This window comes from Mirounga angustirostris, unplaced genomic scaffold, assembly GCF_029215605.1.
Source record: "Mirounga angustirostris isolate CCGP_5_RB_7025 unplaced genomic scaffold, mMirAng1.0.hap1 SCAF_3, whole genome shotgun sequence".
Classification (NCBI taxonomy): domain Eukaryota; kingdom Metazoa; phylum Chordata; class Mammalia; order Carnivora; family Phocidae; genus Mirounga; species Mirounga angustirostris.
This window is the reverse complement of record NW_026991711.1, coordinates 115,798,558-115,819,214: the sequence shown is the minus strand read 5'-3', so window position 1 is coordinate 115,819,214 and position 20,657 is coordinate 115,798,558. Positions and strand designations below refer to the sequence as shown.

Here is a 20,657-nt window from a genome sequence, read left to right as displayed (position 1 = left end):
AGGAGATGTCATCCTTCTGCATCAGGAAAGCTTCCTGATTTTCTCAATCACTAATTCGCATTTAACATCCCAAGAAGTGTCCTTTCCAAAAAGGGAAAGCTAGGTCACTTTGGCATGGAAGTTTATAATTTAAGCCAGAATATATCACCCATGGTGCATGGAAACATAACTTCAGTGACCTCCTTTATGACACTGGTAAATGTGTTATCCGAGGTCGCCAAGTCAGTCAAGAAACACATACAAGCATGCATTCTGCATTGTATAATTTAAAAGCTTTATTTCCCCCCACATGAGCAAATGGGTTTCGTATTAGTTCAACTGGAAGTTTTCTTCCTATAGCTAGTGGCCTTTCTCATTGACTATGTCATTGGTGGGGAGATTCCTTTCTCACAGGGGAAGGGTGAGATTTCATGGAGACACTGAGCTAATCACACACAGAAATGTGAGGGTCTGACCCAGCAGCTTCCGAAAGAGTCTTGAGGTCGACAAGTCCCTTCAGCTAATGGCCTGGGCAGGCAGGAACACCACAGGCTTACTGCCATCCACCCATTGCAGATGCTGGGCAGGCTCCTCCCTGCGGAAGTGACAAAATGCAGCCCCTCTGGCCAGGAAGCCTGGCGATCCCCTCAGTTCCTGCCATGTTCCCTTCCCTCAATTCCGTGGCCTGATGCAGGAGTGTTTTAGCTCAGCAAACAACTGGCTTCTGCTTTGGGGTCCAAGGTGCACTCTTCAAGTGCGAGACTGGTCTTCACTCAAATGTTGTGTTCACACAGTTCGTGGCCGGTGCTTCATGGGACGGTTTCTGCCTCTCCTAGGAACAGTGGCCTCGTATCAGCAGAAGCACGAAGACCCAGGCAAGCACTGGTAGGCAGAGCGTGGGGGCACCACTGCCAGATGTTCTCTGCGCGTGCATCACGGCGAAGACCGCATTCGTGTGGTTGGTGGGTAACTCTACATTACAGATCATGCCTTCACAGCAAGACCTACACTCCTGTCACAAAGGCAAGAGGAGAGGGGAAAGAGGGTGAGTGATGGGAAGGAGAGGGAAGGGTGAAGCAAAGAGCCACAAAATCAAGCTTCTTTAGCACTGAGATTAGATAGAATTAGAGTTAACCAACTCGGGGTGCCTGGGTGGTTCAGATGGTTGAGCATCTGCTTTCGGCTCAGGTCGTGGTCCCGGGGTCCTGGGATCGAGCCCCACATCGGGCTCCTGGCTCAGTGGGGAGCCTGCTTCTCCCTCTCCCTCTGCCTCTCCCCCTGCTCATGCTCTCTCTCTCTCTGTGTCTCAAATGAATAAATAAATTTAAAAAATCTTTAGAGTTAACCAGCTCATCCAGTCTATGAGACACTCAGGCCCCCTTGAGTACCTTTCCCCACCACTGACCCGGAAGTAAGGACTATCTTGAGAGTCTTTTCATTTAGCAGTGATTTATCTGCAGCAAGCCAAGCATAAGCAAGGAAAAGAAGAGGAAGGGAAATTGAATAAGACTGCTTGATTGAATCAACAAATCTAAGGTTTGTAAGGAGAAACACTGAAACAAAAATGAAAGCTAGGAACCTTTTGGATTGGTCATTGATTTTCTTTCTCGGTACTGCTTGTTAGGGGATAATAATGACTCTCTATTGTCTATACTAACACCTGATTCCTATTGTTACAGCAGAATGGCTTGCTAATTATGGCTGCTGGGTGGTTGAAAAAGGCTTGTCCCCTCACGGCACAAGATGTTTTTCAGGGGAGGCAATCTCCTGTCAAAATACCTGGAATAGTGCTTCAACCTGATAAACCTAGCTAGCCATTCATAGAGGCGTCCAGGCTAGCTAGCTAAGAAAAGGGCAGCGACTCGGAAGTACCTTTATCGGCAGCTTTCAACCCTGGCTGCACATAAGAATCTCCTTGGGGAACTTTAAAAAAGGAAAGATGCCTGGGTGGCTCAGTCATTAAGTGTCTGCCTTCAGCTCAGGTCATGATCCCGGGGTCCTGGGATCGAGCCCCACATCGGGCTCCTGCTCCGCGGGAAGCCTGCTTCTCCCTCTCCCTCTCCCCCTGCTTGTGTTCCCTCTCTCCCTGTCTGTCAAATAAATAAAATCTTAAAAAAAAAAAAAAAAAAAAAAAAAAAAAGGAAAGATGCTGATGCCTAAGACCCCACCCTGAAGTTCTGTTTCAGCTGATCTGGGATGTTCCCCCCCACCCACCCCCGACAATGAACATAGCTATGAAAGCTCCCCAGGTGACTCTCCTATGGAGCCAGAGTGGAAAGCCACTGGTGTCAGAACCACTTTCTGTACACATAAACTAAATCCAATTCTAAAATCTCATGAAATTCATATACTTTTCAAGTAATTTTTACAAACATTTCAGAATTCCAGGCATATAAAAGAGGAAAATTGCTCATTTAGAATGAGAAAATCGAGATCAGGTGATCTAAAATCTATCCATAGTTCATCCTATTAAACAGATTCTTTCAGACTCACTTCCTCATCTAAGCAGAGGTCGGGGGCAAGACCAGGACTCCTTAGTGAAAGGGGTCCCCATTTCCCTCTTTCCACCTTCCACCTTCACTGGCCAGTGTGCCCTGTGTTACCTGGCCATAAAGAAAATACATGAGCTGGGCTCTGTAGTGTTTGCCATTCTCTCATGGATGGTTTGGTCTTGGGCTTCCAGAGCAGACTTCAATCTACCCAAAGGCCGAGGTCCAGGGTGTAGCTGTGTGGTTTGGGAATTAGTATTTGTTTCTAGTAACGTTATTTTTTCTTGAAGGACAGAGAGTCTTCCATTTCTTTGTGGTCTCCTTTGCATCCCTGTCAGGGAGTGTTTCCGCAAAGAGTGAACATGTACACAATCTGACTTATCCTTCCTGCCTTCCATAATGTATAAGTAACCATCAGTTACCAAAAAAACCCAGGAGAGAAACTTTACACACACACACACTCCTTACTGTATGGTCAGAATCTCGGCTGTGGTGGCAGCCCACAAAATGACATTCACTTCTGGAGGCACATTTTTTGGTAATGGATGTACTTCTTCCATGACTGGTAAAGTGGTGAACTGTCAGACAGTACTGTGTATCTAGGCCGGAAGGAAAAAAAAAAAAAGGCAACCACACGTTTCACATTGCAAAAGAGAGACTCAACAATCACTTCGGAAAGGACTAAAATTCAGGACAATCCTTAGGTTTCAAGGCAAGAGGTTTAATGGCAGGAGTGGACACCTATCCTTTGGTGCCCTCTAAAGCTGACCTTGGGTCTGCTGTTTCATATCAAAGTGCCTGTATCTCTGTCTCTCTCCCTCTGAAGCATGGGTTCTAGGACTCTATGGAATGGAAGGTGTAAACGTAAAATGTAATGGGTTAGAGCACTTCTTGGTGTATTATTCAGCATTTGTTTTTTGTCTACTAAGAGACATGTGGTAAATGAAAAGCAGGTGCTTTAAAGTATACATCAAGACCACCTTCCTGATGCACCCAGTTCTTACCCACGCTCTAATCCTCCCAGAGTGTTTGACTTTTCCTGAGTATTCCCATTTTTCTCCCCTTTCTTAACTCTAAATCTCTGTCCCTTCCCTGCCACACAGCTCGCTCATTTCTACAACTTTCTGTATGGTTTTAAGCACTCACGTTTTACTGCTTTTAAAGAAAGTGATTTCATTCAATATCCAAGGAACTTCTGCTTTAGTTTTGCCTCTCTCTATAGTGATCTCAGGCCAGTGCAATGCTCCTTAGTTTACTGAGAATGGACTAGAGCAGCAATGCCATAAAATGGGGGGAAAACTTGTTTAATACGGAGAACCCTTGGCTTCACAGAACTGCCTCAGTTACAAGTGAGCCCCATTAGGTCCTTCAAGCTCACTTACTTTTGAATAAGATGATGTTGACAAGTATGCTGACATTTTGATACGGTTGTTGTAAACTTCAAATAATATTAACACATACTGAGGGGATACCACCAGCTAGGCACTCTAGCATGTATTCACACAGTCAATCCTTACAATAAGCCTTAAGACAAGTCTTATTAATATCATTTTACAGATCAAGAAAAACAAAGGCACAGTGTCTTGCCCATGGTTACATTAGGTAGAAGGTGGTGGAAGGTAGGATTCTAACCTGGGCAGTTTTCTAGGGTTTGTACTCTTCACCAGAACACTATTCTGCCTCTCGGCATACTTAGTATTAAATCACATGATGGTGTAGGGCACTCGACACAAGTAGTTGACTTCCACATTCGGAAGGAAAAGGAACGACTATAATGTTTTAGAAAGGCATTTCAACTTAGACTTCAAACAAAGGAGAGCTGAAAACTGGTAGCTGTGTGTGTTCCTATAAAATGTCACCCATGCTAAAGCAGCCCTGGAAAGTCAGAACAGAAGCCAGGGTAAATAAAACAAGACATGTCATTCTTGTCATATCCTGTTACACAGAGAACCGCTCTTAACAACACTGACAGACCACAGGAGGAAAACTCGAAGGGGAAAGGAAACCTGAGATGACAAAGAACAAGAGCTGTGGGCCTGTTCACCCCAAGAAATGGTTGACTATCACTCTCCTAAATAATGGCAAATTGTACAAAATTACACCCTCGGTTAGAATTCCAGATGGTTAGTATCTTTGGGGCTTGACTGAGTACAGTCAAGAATGTTCCATCATGCATACTGGAATGAGGGGGTTATTCCAAGGTGAGCTCTTAAGAGTCAGGTGTGCAGGGGGGACCTGGAAGAGCCCACGGGCTTCACCTCTCCCATCTCTGACATTTTCTTGGTGGTAGAAAGCTGCAGCATTCCTCTTTTGTTCACCTGTTTCAACAGAGATGAAATTCTACAACCCCAAATATCCATGCACGTTCCCATTAAAAATGGCTTTGATTAATAAATGACAATTTGAAGTGTTATGCACAGACCTAGTGGGAACAGTGTTTTGATATAATTCAAAATAATACAGTCCGTGAAGATAAAACACAAGAAGTTGGACATCAATGCCCCAATTGACTACTGTCTTAATTCTTAGCACCGAATGTTTCAGAGGAATTTAAAGCAAATAGGGAAAGAACGATACCCACCCTTCTGAAGTAAGGTAATAAAGAAAGCATTGGCCAACCTTGAAAACTATGAAATAATGAAGATATATTTCTGTGCAAAATGTGGAAACACATCTCCAAATACGTAACATACGTACATGTACTCAGAAGCACATACCCAATTTAGGGTCACTCTACAGAAATGTAAAAGAACCTCAAGAAAAAATTATAATAATTCCTTTTGAAAAGAAATCATGACAAATACTGCCAAGGAGATGTCACAACCATTTGTGCTAATTTATAGCATCAGATTCTCAGGCCCCATAGAGGTCTGCCATGTGGACTATTTATTGGTGTCACACACTGGCTTTCTCTGGAAGAAGTAAGGGTATTTCACTGCTTTATAGAACATGATACAGACATTTCCAAAAGAGTCAAGGTAATAGTAGACCAAAACTGGTAATCTTTAACTCTGGAAGAGATGGTTGGTTTGTTGGCTTCTCTTGGCCTTTTAGGTCTGAAAACCAAAAAAAAAAACCAGTACCTCCTAAAATCTGAATAGCCTGATCTTCTTATAGCTCTAAGTAGAGCTTTCCAGTTCCAAATCCCCCATCAGCACATCGTCTGCCTTACTGCCAAGTTTGTATATATTAAATCATTGAACTTCTTGTCCCTCGATTCTTACCATCCTAGTCCCAGTTGCCATCTTCTCTTGCCTGAAGACAATGAAAGACCCCACCTGGTGTCCCCTTCTACTCGTCCCCAGCCACCCATGCTCCACATAGCAGCAGAGCAGTATTTTAGAACACAACTAGAATCCTATGCTCCCCTAGCGCATAACCCCCTACCGCCTTCCCATCACATTTATAATGAAATCCAAATTCTACCAGAAAAAGAAGATCCTGTGTGCCCCAGTCCTTATTTCCATGAGACTCGTTCTCTATCTGCTACGAAGCCTCACTGGCCAGTCTTCTTCCTGTTGATTGAAGAGGCCAAATCTTGTCTCCTGCAGACTTTACATGTGCTGTTTCCTCTTCCCGGCATGTTCTTTCTACATATCTCCACATGGCTGCCTTATTTTGGTCAGTCAGGTCTTAGTTCCTCAGAGACTTCCCTGACCACCTAATCAAAGGCATGCATTCATTCTATCAACAAATATTTACTGAGTGCTTAGTATGGGCCAGGCAACTAGATTAGGTACTAGAGATGTGTCAGTGAACTAAGCAAACAAAAAAGATATTCAAATGTTTGTCAAATTAATGAATGAGTCACCAAAGCATCAATGTATCTCAAGAGTATAAAAACCTTTCTTTGCGTTAGCCAGTATGTGTGACTTTTCTAGAGGTATCATCAAGCATTTCTGAAATTCTTAGGATGCCTTAGACAATATTGTGGTCTATTTGTTCTGCCTGATAATTATTATTTAAGAAATTATCCTTGGAGGCACACACATCGACAAACTGAGGATATGCCGCCAGTTTCCAAATACTCTCAGAATAGTCTAATATCTGCATAGTCTCCTAAAAAAAATTGATTTATACAGAACATCATCAGCCTGTTGATACGCTAATCCCATTATATAAAACATGTCTGCTCAGGGTCAGTTAAGAGAGACCTAAATGAGGTATGATCACAAGAGCGTCTTCCAAACTCAGCACACTTACTTTGTGGACACCATTTGTCTTCTGCCCATCGATTGCAGTTATAATTATCTCCTGCATTTTCACAGGTAAAACACTTGAAGCTGTTTGGAAATGGCGTAGCTTTAAAGAAAAATGCACAGTGAAACAGAAAGGTTACAAAGGACAAACTTTCAAACATCAAAGATGGCACAAAATTAGCAACTTTTGTTAGATCAAACAAAATGTACACGCCATCATCCTGAGAATTGTTGTTGCTAGGGAGCTGGACGGAACTGCCAGACTTGGGGCATGTTCTTTATTCCCTTTTCTTTAAATAGTTTGTCTACTTATCTACTAGAGAGTAATGAAAATGATTCCACAAGCCACTTTGAAATATTGTTCCATTACAATTTATAACTGGGGAATAAGTGGGAGTTGAGAGAACGGGCAAGGGTGGGGATAGTATCAGAACCAATTATTTGGTATAGTGTGGACCCTGAGAAGAACTAGAGTCAGGTCAACATGAGCTTGAATTCTGCTCTTCCCACTAAGTAGTTGTGTGATTTTTAGTTTCCAAGAAATAATAATATTTACAGTAATACTAACAATGTGGATCCCCATGACATGCAGAGAAATCATGAAGATTAAACAGGAGGTTGCAATAAAAATATCTAGTAGAGTCCCTGGCCCATCAAATCAGGCTAGTCTCCATCCACATGCACTTCCATTACAGCAATCTCACTTGATATATGTCAATTATCCCAACATTAAACCTCAATCAGGAATGTAACATTTAATATAAGGATGGTAGTAATTCTCAGGCTCTTATGCTCAGGCGAGAGTGTTACAGAAAGCAGGAATTATGACTGCTGGCAATTTGGATTGAAAGCAACGAGAATGTCCTTTTTGTCTTCACGGTTTTTTTTTCTTTTCTACCTTGTATCTTGTAGTTTTAATGGGCAAGAAGTCGAAAGTATAATAAATTTGACATTTCTTTATAAGCCATGATATAAAGCCTTGTGTAAAACTTTCAATTCTTCCATTTCTGGAGAATAAAACAGATAAAGATCAAGGAGAACCCCAAACCATCCTAGTAACCTGACAACATGTTGGTCAAATATATCTTTTTTTTTTTTCATTTTTTTAAATGATGTTTTTTTCTCATCACAAAATTGTATTAGTCTTAAAAATTTGAAAATGTATAATTTAGATTTTATGAAAACTGTGTGCCATGTCATTAAGCTATTAGAATATAATCATTACCAATTTAGAAATGCATAATAAATGATAGTTCAAGGTGTGTGTGGTACACATGTGTATATGTGTGTGTGTGATATATATATTTGTATGCACATGCACATACAATGTCCTAAATAATAAAGAAGCACAACGTAAAAAAGAGTAACGATACAGGCTTCATTTAGAAGTAGTATAGGGGCATCTGTGTGGCTCAATCGGTTAGGTGTCTGACTCTTCATTTCAGCTCAGATCATGTTCTCAGGGTCACAGGATCGAGCCCTACATCAGGTTCCACACTCAGTGGGGAGTTGGCTTGAGATTCTCTCCTTCTCCCTCTCTCTGCCCCTCTCCCTGCTCGCATGTGTGCACTCTCTTTCTCTAAAATAAATAAATAAAACTTAAAAAAAAAAAAAGTAGTATAAATACAGTGGTTCCTAAACCTGGCTGTGCACCAATAGTATCAGGAAAGCTTTTTTAAAAAGAAGAGGGGGTCGGGGAGAAAAAGAAAAGAAAAAAATAATCGGCATCCCACCCTTCTGACTATTGAATCTCTGCAGAAGGGACCAAGGAATATGTAGTTTCAAGTCTTATATCATGATTCTGTTACTCTTCCAGATGTGGGAATCACAGACTTTGGTATTTCTATCACACAATTGTTATCTATAACAACCTTTCTCTAATAAAGTATATGAGGGAAGTTTTACTTGTCTGAAGAGAAAGGAAGAGAGAGGATATATGTATACAAGCACATATATACACATATATGTATATAAGGTGCAGAGTCTGCTTGAGATTCTCTCTCCCTCTCCTTCTGCCCCTCCCTGTTTGCGCGCTCTCACTCTAAAATAAATAAAATCTTTTTAAAAAATATATTTATTTTATCCTATAGATGATATTCACTGATACTTTTTAAAAATAATTAGTCGGGAAGTTTTCTTTCTAATGGTGACTGTGCATATTAATGAAAATCCAAGTAGTTATTTCCCTCCAAATTTCAAACTAATCTGTTCCAAAATTGTTAATGGCCATTTGAAAGAATGTATCATTTATGGAGAAACTTCCTACAGCCAATATCCTTCTCCAACAAAGGGATCAACAAAGAACACTGAATTTTCTCTGCTAAGCTATTTGTAGGAACAGTGTTCAAGAGATTATTATTTTTTTTTTTTTTTAAAGATTTTATTTGACAGAGAGAGAGAGACAGCGAGAGAGGGAACACAAGCAGGGGGAGTGGGAGAGTGGGAAGTAGGCTTCCTGCAGAGTAGGGAGCCTGATGTGGGGCTCGATCCCAGGACCCTGGGATCATGACCTGAGCTGAAGGCAGACGCTTAACGATTGAGCCACCCAGGTGCCCCTCAGGAGATTATTTTAAACAAGAACCCCTTTGAGACTTCAGCAGAAAGCCAAACCATTTCAAAGAAATGGAGCAAACTTCTGTCACCATGAATTACTCCTCCCCAGAGAAGCAGTGAAGACTTCCTGGTTTATTCTAGGTATAACCCAAATGTTCCAGAGCAGGCAAAGTTAGGATAGGTGAAAAGAGGGACTTTGAATAGTCACCCTGACCCCACAGTCGTGAACTATGACTCAAACCAGTACTTACGGTCCAGAGGAGGCCTCACGTTGTAGAAGTTGATATTCTTGGCCAATGCCCAGTTTTCTGACAAGATAAAGATCTGGACAACAGCTACGGCCAGAGCATGACGGAGGGGCAGCATTCTGACCTTGGTTGTGGGAAAATCCAAAACTCACATATCTACAATGAAGAGAGAGACTGGTTGCATTTATTTGCATTTTGTGTATCAGCAGGAGTATGTTTTGCTTCCCTTTGGAAAGCCTGGTTATTCAAATACATTCCACCATCTACTTGCAGGGCCCATACCTGTGAGTAAATGGCGTTCTTCCCACCCAGGGGAAAGTTAAGCAATGACTGCCTTCTACTGGTTAGGCCTCGGCACTAGCCAGCCCACCTGAAGTAGGACACCCCAAGGCCTTCCAGGCTCAGGAAGAACAAGCAAGCAGCGTGGGCATGGCTGCACCCCATTCCCTCACTGCCTGAGGCTGGCTGGGGTGCTTTGTGCTGAATCACCCAATCTCTTAACAACTAGGGTTCAGAGCCATGGCCACCTGAAGTTACCAAGCCACCTTTCTGTCAATGCCATTCCCTGAGTAAACACTCGGGTTTGAGAAATTCTGCAACGTTTTTTTTTTTCTCATTTTTTTTAAATTTTATTATGTTACGTTAGTCACTATACATTACATCATTAGTTTTTGATGTAGTGTTCCATGATTCATTGTTTGCGTATAACACCCAGTGCTCCATTCAGTATGTGCCCTCTTTAATACCCATCACCAGGCTAACCCATCCCCCCACCCCCTCCCCTCTAGAACCCTCAGTTTGTTTCTCAGAGTCCATCGTCTCTCATGGTTCGTCTCCCCCTCCGATTTACCCCCCCCTTCATTTTTCCCTTCCTGCTATCTTCTTCTTTTTTTACTTTTTTTAACATATAATGTATTATTTGTTTCAGAGGTCCAGGTAACAAAGTGTTCAAAACCTGGAAGAAACCATGAGAGTTGGAGCAGTGGGAAGCATGGTGCATAAAAGAACAATGAATTTGAGAAAGAGAGTCTCATCAGGATCCCAGAGCACAGAGACATGGAAAAGAGAATGGAGTCACTGTAAGAATGCCATCCCCACCTGTGTCTCTCATACCCCGTGCAAGAAGCTGCCAGGAGGTTCTAGAGGAAATCGAATAAAAGTTCTCTGAAAAGCTGAAAACCACATAATGTTAGTCCTAGCCCACAAATACTACTCACAGCTTTCAAAGACTTAAAGTAGGCAGGTTTGGTACCCAATGAAACAGATGTCCACAGAGCACTGAGTAAGATAGTTCATCTTAAGTCCCCATAGGTCCTAACCTCTAGAAGCAACCTGGTAGTAAGAAAATCTTTAGGAGAGATGCTAAGAACCTATATTGTCACCATAAACAGGTTCTCTTTGGCAAGGGAGAGGTGTGGGCAGCAGAAAAGGATGTAACTTGGAGTCCAAAGACTGTGGTTCAGGTATTGGCTCTGCTATTTATTAGCTGCTTGACCTTGGGCAAGCTCTTTAAGCTCTATTAACCTCAATTTCCTCATCTGCAAAGTGGCTTAACAACACCCATTCTGCCCACACACTGGGGTAATTGTAAGCCTCAAATACAGGCTCATGTAGACTCACTTAGGATTGTGTAGGTAACAGCACTTGTAATACGAGTCTGTGAAAATGCTAGAATCTTAGCGTTCAATAATATTGCCTGAACTCATTTTCTTCTTGCTGAATCAGCTGGTCTCAGTAGGTTTAGGGAATTTTTCAAAGAAGAAAAGTCTGATCTCTGCACATATGAGCATAATCCTTCATATGGATATTTTGTTTGAAGCCAGGGTAATAACGCACGGAATCTAGGGATTTTACCTCCCCCTCTTGTGTTGTGAGTAGATTGGTTTTGCGTGTGTGGCTAATAATGCCTATCTCTGGAGCTGGAACTGGAGAGCAGACAAAATACAGCCACAGCATCCCCATCCCTACAGATGGCTGCTGCCACTGAGAATGGAGTCTCTAAGGAAGTATTCAGTGTAAAGGAAAACCTGGTAAGTTTCAAAATCAATAGTGCTAAACTTTATACACTGCATTTCAGCTCAGGACAGAATGAGACCTACTGTTTCTCTATTTTATATATATATATTTTATATGAGATTATACACACACACATTATATATATATTTCTGTCCTGGTTCATTTTAGAAACCAAAAATGACCTTTCAGAGTTATCAGATTTCTAAACCCTAGTTTTATGCTCTTTCTGAAGAAAATGCCCGTTTCTTACAGCTAACTGTATTATTCCTTACAGACAAGTCATTATACTGGTACAAATTCTGCCTCTCTTACTCATTTCTCTGAGTTGGACTGTTCCATATTCATTGTGAATCTGGATCCCAGGAATGAAGACCCGGCTTTACACCAGTGGGGAGTCTTTGAGTAGGGGAGACTAATCCCTCTTCCAAAAACCTCACATTCACTTTGCTCCAATAGCAATCCACATTCCTGTATAATGGAGATGCCTACGATTATAGCTTTCCGAGTCATACTGTCTACATTCAGTCCCTTTTCCATCACTAAGCAAAGATGGGACTTGAGACAAGTTGCTTAAACTTCCCAAGCCTCAACTTACCCATCTGTAGAAGAGGCACAACAACAGTCCCTACCCCAGGGTGTCAAAGCACGGACTAAATTACATCATGTATATGAAGCACTCAACTCAGTGCTGGGCACATGAACCCTTTCTATCTAGGGCCTAAAGAGCATTGGCTCAAATACCTCCTTCCAAATGTACTCTCTGTGGAGCCTCGTGCAAGTTCCTTAACCTTCCCACACCACAACTTTTGCATCTATGAAATGGAAGTAATAATAATAACAACAGTTACCTCATAGGGTTGTAGGAATTAAATTAGTTAAAACATGTGAAGCACTTGAACTATCTACTGAGTTATGTTCACCATTTTCTATTCCTCACTGGGTAAACATTCGCTGTGATGAACAAATCTCCAAATAGGAATCATAAGCCAGAACCCCTGTTTGCCTCGTGTAATCTCTATGCAAGACAGAATCCCATTCCTTCATCCAACGTGGCATTATTGACATGTAGTACATAGAGAGACCTTGTTATTATTGGATCGCCAACGAGGTCTTTGCTCTCATGACGTCTGCATTTTAGAAGGAGAAGATAGGCAATGAAGATGGGAAAAACATAATTTCAGATAATTCTAATTCTGAGATAAGTACAATAAAGAGATGTGTTAGTGAATAGGAGGAACTACTTTACATATATGGTGGGCCCAGGATGAGCGAAAGCATCCAAGCAAAGAATCAAGGGAAAAGACACCACGGTCCCAAGACAGGAAGGAGTGTGCCTTGTTGGGGAACTCAGGAAGTGGCCAGTGTGACTGGCGCATTCCCAGGAGGGGGAGAGTAGACAAAGTCAGAGGTGGTGGGCCCAGATCATAGAGGCAATCACAGGCCATGTCAAGGATTTGGGATCTAACAAAAAACAAGGAATTGTTTGGTTTTAGATTTATCTAATTTTGAAAAAATGCTTTGTCTCTGCAGAGTGATAGGTCCCAAATCCTTAGCTTTATTTCTAACTCCCGGAATAAAGGGATGCCAATGATAGAAAATATAGAGGAATTTAGAATTCACCTATCTGGGAATCACAAAGGCTTCTCTGAATAAGAGTAAGTGGATGGCAGATGACTTAAAACAACCGAATGAACAACACACCCAAGGATTAGATTTGTATTTTGGTTTCTCCATTCTTCAAAACAGCACGGTAGGGAAGGTGGCCTCATTACCGTTGTACAAGAGAGGTTCAGAGACCACGCATAAAGATCCTAGCATGCTGCCTGGAACAGAGCATCCCCTCAAAACATTCCCACATAGCTTGTTCTAGCCTGCTACCCTTGAACGGTAGTGAAAAACAAACCGGAGGAATATTGTCTCCATATGGACTAGTGCCTTTTCATTTTGTTTTTAACTAAAACAGCATAGCCTATTCTATCAAAATTCTCCAGAACTGCAAAGGTTTCACCTGTCCAATCAGGAAAACACTAAATAAAAATGTCTCTTATTTTCCAGAGCTGGCTTTATAATCTATTCCCCTATCCTGCTTTTCCCCTAAGTACCCAGATCTATCTCTATCTATTCTGCCACGGATAGGTTTGTGTTAACATGACTGTTTTATCTTTCACAGCCAAAAGACATTAGGATAATGAAAAAGCAAATGACTAACTATGGTATCTGAAAGTTGTTTTACATTTAGAATCATTTCACGGAGTCTCTGAACTAAAAATCGTCTGCTGAGACTTTGCTGAGTAGGCTTTCCCTGCAGTCTCGGTTACAGAACAAGGTTACAGTAGAGCTTGTATTTTGCTCCAGAAGGAAAAAAAAATCTTCATTCTATTACTCTCTCCAGGACCATCACATAGAGCAGAGTTCTTCATAGGGGGTAGGGGTGACCTGTGAGCTTCTTAGGGTTATTTGCAAAATTTTGTGTCTATACGTATTTTCCCCCTGGGCTGAGTATCTCAAAGGAATCTGAGACCCAAATGATAGTTAAGAATGGCTGCTTGCTGTTTCAGGATACAGCTGTTATGATTTGGTTTCCTTTGACTTAGACGTTTTTATATTTGACACTAAGAAAATTCCATACATACATTAGGTATGTGGTATATACTTCTCAAATTCAAGGGTAGCTCAAAAACATTCCTCCCCAGACAGAGCACATTATTTTTATGCTTTTTTCCCAGCTGGTAGGCCTGGTCAGAAACCCTTCACCTGAGGTGCTGGCCTTCCATTTGTTTTATGATCTTCTCTTTGGAAAGCATAGTTCTTGCTCCAGAAGGCAGTGTGCTCCTTTGACAAAAGATAGGGGTGCTTTCTGCAAGGCACATTTGTAAGGAATACCAAAAGGATGGGCAATGCTTAGGCCTTCCAGGGAATGGCAGGTAGCCAGATTTACAAATTTACAAAACCCATTTGAGACTTTGGCCTATTACTGCCCAGAGTAAAGGACCTACATGGCACTTGGTCCAGAAGCATGACTATGTCCCAGGTCTGAGTAATAATCATCATCAAACCCTTTTTGTGGCATTTTATGCATCCACAGAAAACATGCAAAGCTGATGGGGGCTTCGAGAAGCAGCACATCCTTGACATCATAAACACTTTGGGGGCAGGGACATGACCTACGTTATTTTTAAGTTCCCTAGGTCTAGGCTCAGTGCATGGTAAATACCCAATAAACACCTTTTTGAATAGAACCAACATCTTATCTGTGACCTATAAGGAACACTTCTCTTAGCAAGTAAGACAGATTGTGGGCAGTAAGGAGTTGGTGGAGTGTCCAAAGATACAGAAATGGACTCACAAGGAGATGTGAAAAAGAAGAGAACAGATAGATGTGGTAAATACTGGTACTTCCTGCACAGTTGCTAAAAATGAGTCAGCAAGCCAAGGCTAACTCCAACTGCCAATAAAACAAATGAAATGGATAATTTAAAGGAGGCAACTCTGCTGAGTCCAACGTGCCCATCAACACTCACATTCACACCTTCCTGAAAGCAACACTTATCCCGCAGTAAGACACTTTAATGACAAACTTTAATAGGCCTGGCTTCTCTTGCAAAAAAAGCATAGAAGGCAAAGTGGAAATTCAAAATGAGTGCTGAAATTTTACTCAAAAAGAATGGACTCGATGAAAACACTCCTCTCAAAAGGAGAAATGTGCCAGAAAACTTTACCTTCCGCAACAAGGGTTATGTTACTTGCTTCTGGCTGTTAGGCCAGGTTGGCCAATGGAGATCCTCTGGTTCCCATTAAATTCAAGAACAGTGTTCATGGGACTCACACCAGACTGTGCTAGTTCCCTTCTTTGCAGGGGGGCTGAGGTCTCAACCGTTAACCTTGCCTGGCCATCGAGAGCCCCACTCCTAAGATGACAGCTTCTACCTTCTCTAATCAGCATTCTATTTCTGGTACATGAAAAGTTCTTTCCTCCCCCTAAGTTTAAATATGAGTTTCTTGGGGCACCTGGGTGGCTCAGTCAGTTAAGTCGTCTGCCTTCGGCTCAGGTCATGATTCCAGGGCCCAGGGATCAAACCCCAACAGAGTTTGGGCTTCTTGCTCAGTGGGGAGCCTGCTTCTCCCTCTCCCCCTCCCCACCCACACCCACTTGTTTGCTCTAATAAATAAATGAAATCTTTAAAAAAATATATGAATTTCTTTAAAGATATTTAATCTAGCCTTTCTGTGTGCCTGGAGCAAAATACAGGAGAGAATTTTACCTTATGCCTAATCTATTATCTTCATCTGAAAACACAAAATCTCCATGGACTTTTTTCTTGGATAACAACATTCACTAGGGAAAAATAGGATCATGATTCAACCTCTCATTACCAGCTTCTCCAAATCTTAAAATGTAGTAGGACTGTAAGTAATGCTTTTATACCCTGCTAAGCACTTAGAAAATAATAAATAAGAGACATAATCCCAATACTCACATACATTATTGGGGCCAAAAACTCAATGTGAGATGTGTCTGTCAAGGGTTGATACAATCATTTTGAAAAGGAGGAAAAACAACAGACTTTAGATTCAGAAAGGGCACCCAGAATAAAATTCTGGTTCTACATTTTTTTTTATGGGATCAGCATTTTTCTTAAGTTTTTATTTAAATTCCAGTTAGTTAACATACAGTGTAATATACGTTTCAGGTGTACAATTTAGTGATTCAACACTTCCATACAACACCCAGTGCTCATCACACCAAATGCCCTCCTTAATTCCCATGACCTATTTAACCCATCCTCTCACTCACCTCCCCTCTGGGAACCATCAGTGTGTTCTCTGTAGTTAAGAGTCTGTTTCTCGGTTTGCCTCTCTTTTCCCCCTTTGTTCATTTGTTTCTTAAACTCCACATATGAGTGAAATCATATGGTATCTGTCTTTCTCTGACTTATTTCACTTAGCTCCATCCACATCACTGCAAATGGCAAGATTTCGTTCTTTTTTTTTTTTTTAAAGATTTTATTTATTTATTTGACAGAGAGAGAGAGATAGCAGAGCAGGAACAGAAGCAGAGGGAGTGGGAGAGGGAGAAGCAGGCTTCCCGCCGAGCAGGGAGCCCGATGTGGGACTCGATCCCAGGACCCTGGGACCATGACCTGAGCCAAAGGCAGACGCTTAACGACTGAGCCACCCAGGCGCCCGATTTCGTTCTTTTCTATGGCTGAATAATATTCCATTGTATATATATATATATATATATATATATATATATATATATATACCACATCTCTTTATCCATTCATCAGTTGACAGACACCTGGGCTGTTTCCATAATTTGGCTATTGTAGATAATGCTGTTATAAACATCAGTGTGTATGTATCCCTTCAAATCAGTATCTTTATATCCTTTGGGTAAATACCTAGTCGTACAATCGTACAATTGCTGGATCATAGGGTAATTCTATTTTTAACTTTTTGAGGAACCTCCCTACTGTTTTCCAGAGTGGCTGCACCAGTTTGCATTCCCACCAAAAGTACAAGAGGGCTCCCCTTTCTCCACATCCTTGCCCACACTTGTTGTTTCCTGTGTTGTAGATTTTAGTCATTCTGACAGGTGTGAGGTGGTATCTCATTGTGGTTTTGATTTGTATTTCCCTGATGATGAGTAATGTTGAGCATCTTTTCATGTGTCTGTTGGCCATCTGGATGTCTTCTTTGGAGAAAGGTCTATTCATGTCTTTGGCCCATTTTTTAACTGGATTATTCATTTTGGGGGTGTTGAGTCTTTTAAGTTATTTATAGTATATTTTGGATACTAACCCTTTATCTGATATGTCATTTGCAAATATCTTCTCCATTCCATAGGTTGCCTTTTAGTTTTGTGGATTGTTTCCTTCACTGTGCAGAAGCTTTTTATCTTGATGAAGTCCCGATAGTTCATTTCTGCTTTTGTTTCCCTTGCCTCAGGAGACATATGTAGAAAGAAGTTGCTATGGCTGATGTCAAACAAGTTACTGCCTCTGTTTTCTTCCAGGATTTTTATGGTTTCAGGTTTCACATTTAGATCTTTCATCCATTTTTACTTTATTTTTGTGTATGGTTAAGAAAGTGGTCCAGTTTTATTCTTTTGCATATAGCTGTCCACTTTTCCCAAAACCATTTGTTGAAGAGACTTTTTCCCATTGGATATTCTTCCCAGCTTTGTCGAAGATTAATTGACCATATAGTTGTGGGTTCAATTTCTGGGTTTTCTATTCTGTTCCATTGATCTATGTGTCTATTTTTGTGCCAGTATCATACTGTTTTGATTACTACAGCTTTTTAATATAACTTAAAGTCTGGAATTATGATGCCTCCAGTTTTGCTTTTCTTTTTCAAGGTTGCTTTGGCTATTTGGGGTCTTTTGTGGTTCCAACACAAATTTTAGGGTTGTTTGTTCCAGCTCTGTGAAAAATGGTGTTGGTATTTTTATAGGAGTTGCATTATATGTGTATGTTACATTAAATGTGTTATGTAGTATTGACATTTTAACAGTATTTGTTCTTCCAATCCATGAGCATGGAATGTCTTTTCATTTCTTTGTGTCATGTTCAATTTCTTATGAGAACTATAAATTCTGGTTCTACATTTACTAACCAGGTGGCTACAGAGTTAAGAAATACTGTCCCCATTTGTCAATAAGATAAGTGAAGCTTAGAACCATGGAGGTAAATTTCTTAAGCTGTTGTGGGAATTGGGTATAATTACAGAGGTAAAGCAGCTTTTACTTAGATGGCATTGAAGAAATGTTAGATCCCTACTTTTCCTCCCCATTTCCTCAAATATCATTAGCAGGAAAACAGAGATCAGCTGTCCAAATCCATTTCATACTAGCTGGACCAAATCCGGTAAGCAGTATTGAGTTCTATGCACTAATTTCTAAAGGGGGTTTAAGAATTATCTTTCTCGCAACCAAATGAAAAGTTGGAATGAGTGAATGCCAAGATGCCTTCCACTTCTAATATTTTATGATTTTTATGGAAAGATATTAATGAAGAGTTCCAGTTATACCATAAAAAGTCATAAATGTAATGCAGTATTACCATATCTCAGATTCCTGCTATAATGTTAAGAAGGATAAAAACTTTTTAAAAATCTCATCAATCATAGGATTAAAAATTCGCAGAAATGAGTATCTCATTTCTAAGCAGCAGGCTGCACATTTTGCAGTGCTAAAGACAGTTTTTTCTACTGCATGCAACCTGATAAAATGTTTAAAACAGTGCTAATATTAAAATGTTATTATGCAAATGAACTTTAAATCTAATCAGGAGTTAATACAGGGCAGTAAGTGTGCAATTTGGGTGGAAAAAATAGTCAAATCAATTTTAAAGACAACTTTCTAAATGTGATTCAAATTTTAAGGAAAAAGCTAAAAAAAAAAAAAAACCCTTCCCAAATAATATCTTTTCTACTACATTTTTGTCAAAAACATGAGTTTACATCTTTTTTGAGAAGGCTTTGATGACCCTGGAGCAGATGGTTAAGAACTCCACATGAACAAGATTAAAAAGCTTAGATGATTAGGAACTGGAAAATGTGCTCCTTCTAAAAAGAATCAAGATTGGTTTGCCATGTTTTATTGAACTATTTAGACAAATGGTGGGAACCTAATACATAGATGTTAACTGATTATATTCGAGAGTATCCTCAGCACAGGTGAAATAATTTTTGCCCAATTTGTATCCATAAACGATTTTTAGGAGGCTTATGCCAAATCACTTATACATTGAGGCTCTCAAAATACAGAGTAAAAACCCTATTAGATGAGAGGAAAGGTCTTAACCACTAAACTTCCACGCCTGGTGTTCATCTACTGTGTGTTACCCTTTCACTTTGTACTACTTTTTTTTTTTTTTTTTAAGATTTCATTTATTTGACAGAGAGAGATAGAGAGAGAGAGGGAACACAAGCAGGGCGAGTGGGAGAGGGAGAAGCAGGCTTCCTGCCAAGCAGGGAGCCCGATGTGGGGCTCAATCCCAGGACCCTGGGATCATGACCTGAGCCGAAGGCAGACGCTTAACTGACTGAGCCACCCAGGTGCCCCTCACTTTGTACTTCTTAGGAGCTAAGGGGGACACATTCTCATTATTTGATAAAAGGAAACTCTTCCTGATACTTAATTCTTCAATGAATGAGAGCACCAAACAACATATGGATGATGCCTGAAATTTGTTTCAAAGAGCTCCAGATGCATCCTTCAATTGGCAATTTCTTTAAAAAAGAAAAAAGCCAAGAGCATAATATTAAAAGGTAATTCTATAGCGATATTTCTGCTGTTGGGGAAGCAAATGAGAGAGATTCTTTTCTTTTCCATCAGAGAAGGTCTTCAGATTTGAGAGAAAGATACTGGCGGACAGGAGTTCTCCAAGAGAGCTGCCAGCACACAGGTGTGTGGTGCTGTTAACGAGCCATTCCACCGGCAGAAGCACGTAGACATAAACCAAGCGGCAACATGGGCTGGGCATGGAAGATACTGTTTTTATGTTCCATACCCTTGCTTGCTTTACTGAACCCATTCCTTTTAATAACCAATCAAAGCTCTCATAGTAAAAATCTAGACTGAAATGTCCAACAGCTGGCTAAGAATCCATTATTCTGCATTTGTTGGAGGAAATGTCTTGCCAAGCATGCATTCTCGTGTTACGTGGCATACACAACTCAACTGAGAAAATGTAGCTTTCAGGGTCAGCATATAGATGACGGCTAGGACTTCTGACTTCATTTGGTCTCAGCTGACATAGAAAAGGGACCATAAAAATAAAGTGTGCATAGAGATGTGTTTCTCATTTGAATCTCTCTGTATCTATTCTAACATGAGAGAATGTCTGTACCAAAGCAGAAATCTTAGGCAATCAAGTCATTCGGATAGGTGTGCATGCGTATACGCACACCCACATACGTGCATGTACGTATGAGCATGTACACATACAGAGATGCATTTTACCGAATGACTTCATTGTTTAAGTGCTAACTATGTGCCCGGCTGTAAAAGTGTCCCTAGAACTCTGTATGAAGAACTGTATTACCAATCATGTCAACTGTCATCTTTCAGTTGGGAGAGGTTTAGGATGCAGAACTGTTACTATGTATTTGGCCTGTCATCTTTCTTCTGCGCTAGGGTTTTGTCACTGACCGTGGTTTAGAGA

The 20,657-nt window shown here is 40.8% G+C and overlaps 1 protein-coding gene across 1 annotated transcript in view; it reads right to left on the bottom strand.

Annotated features, from left to right (window-relative positions):
* Positions 1-260: 260 nt before the first annotated feature.
* The window catches only part of LYPD6B (LY6/PLAUR domain containing 6B), a 169,146-nt gene continuing 148,749 nt past the window's right edge, over positions 261-20,657 (bottom strand). The window contains exons 4-7 of the mRNA XM_045868901.3: positions 9,472-9,624; positions 6,672-6,770; positions 2,937-3,067; positions 261-991 (exon numbers count right to left, since the gene is read on the bottom strand). Coding sequence (XP_045724857.1) covers positions 812-991; positions 2,937-3,067; positions 6,672-6,770; positions 9,472-9,586 — 525 coding nt within the window. The 5' untranslated portion in view covers positions 9,587-9,624 and the 3' untranslated portion in view covers positions 261-811. The remainder of the gene's footprint in view (positions 992-2,936; positions 3,068-6,671; positions 6,771-9,471; positions 9,625-20,657) is intronic.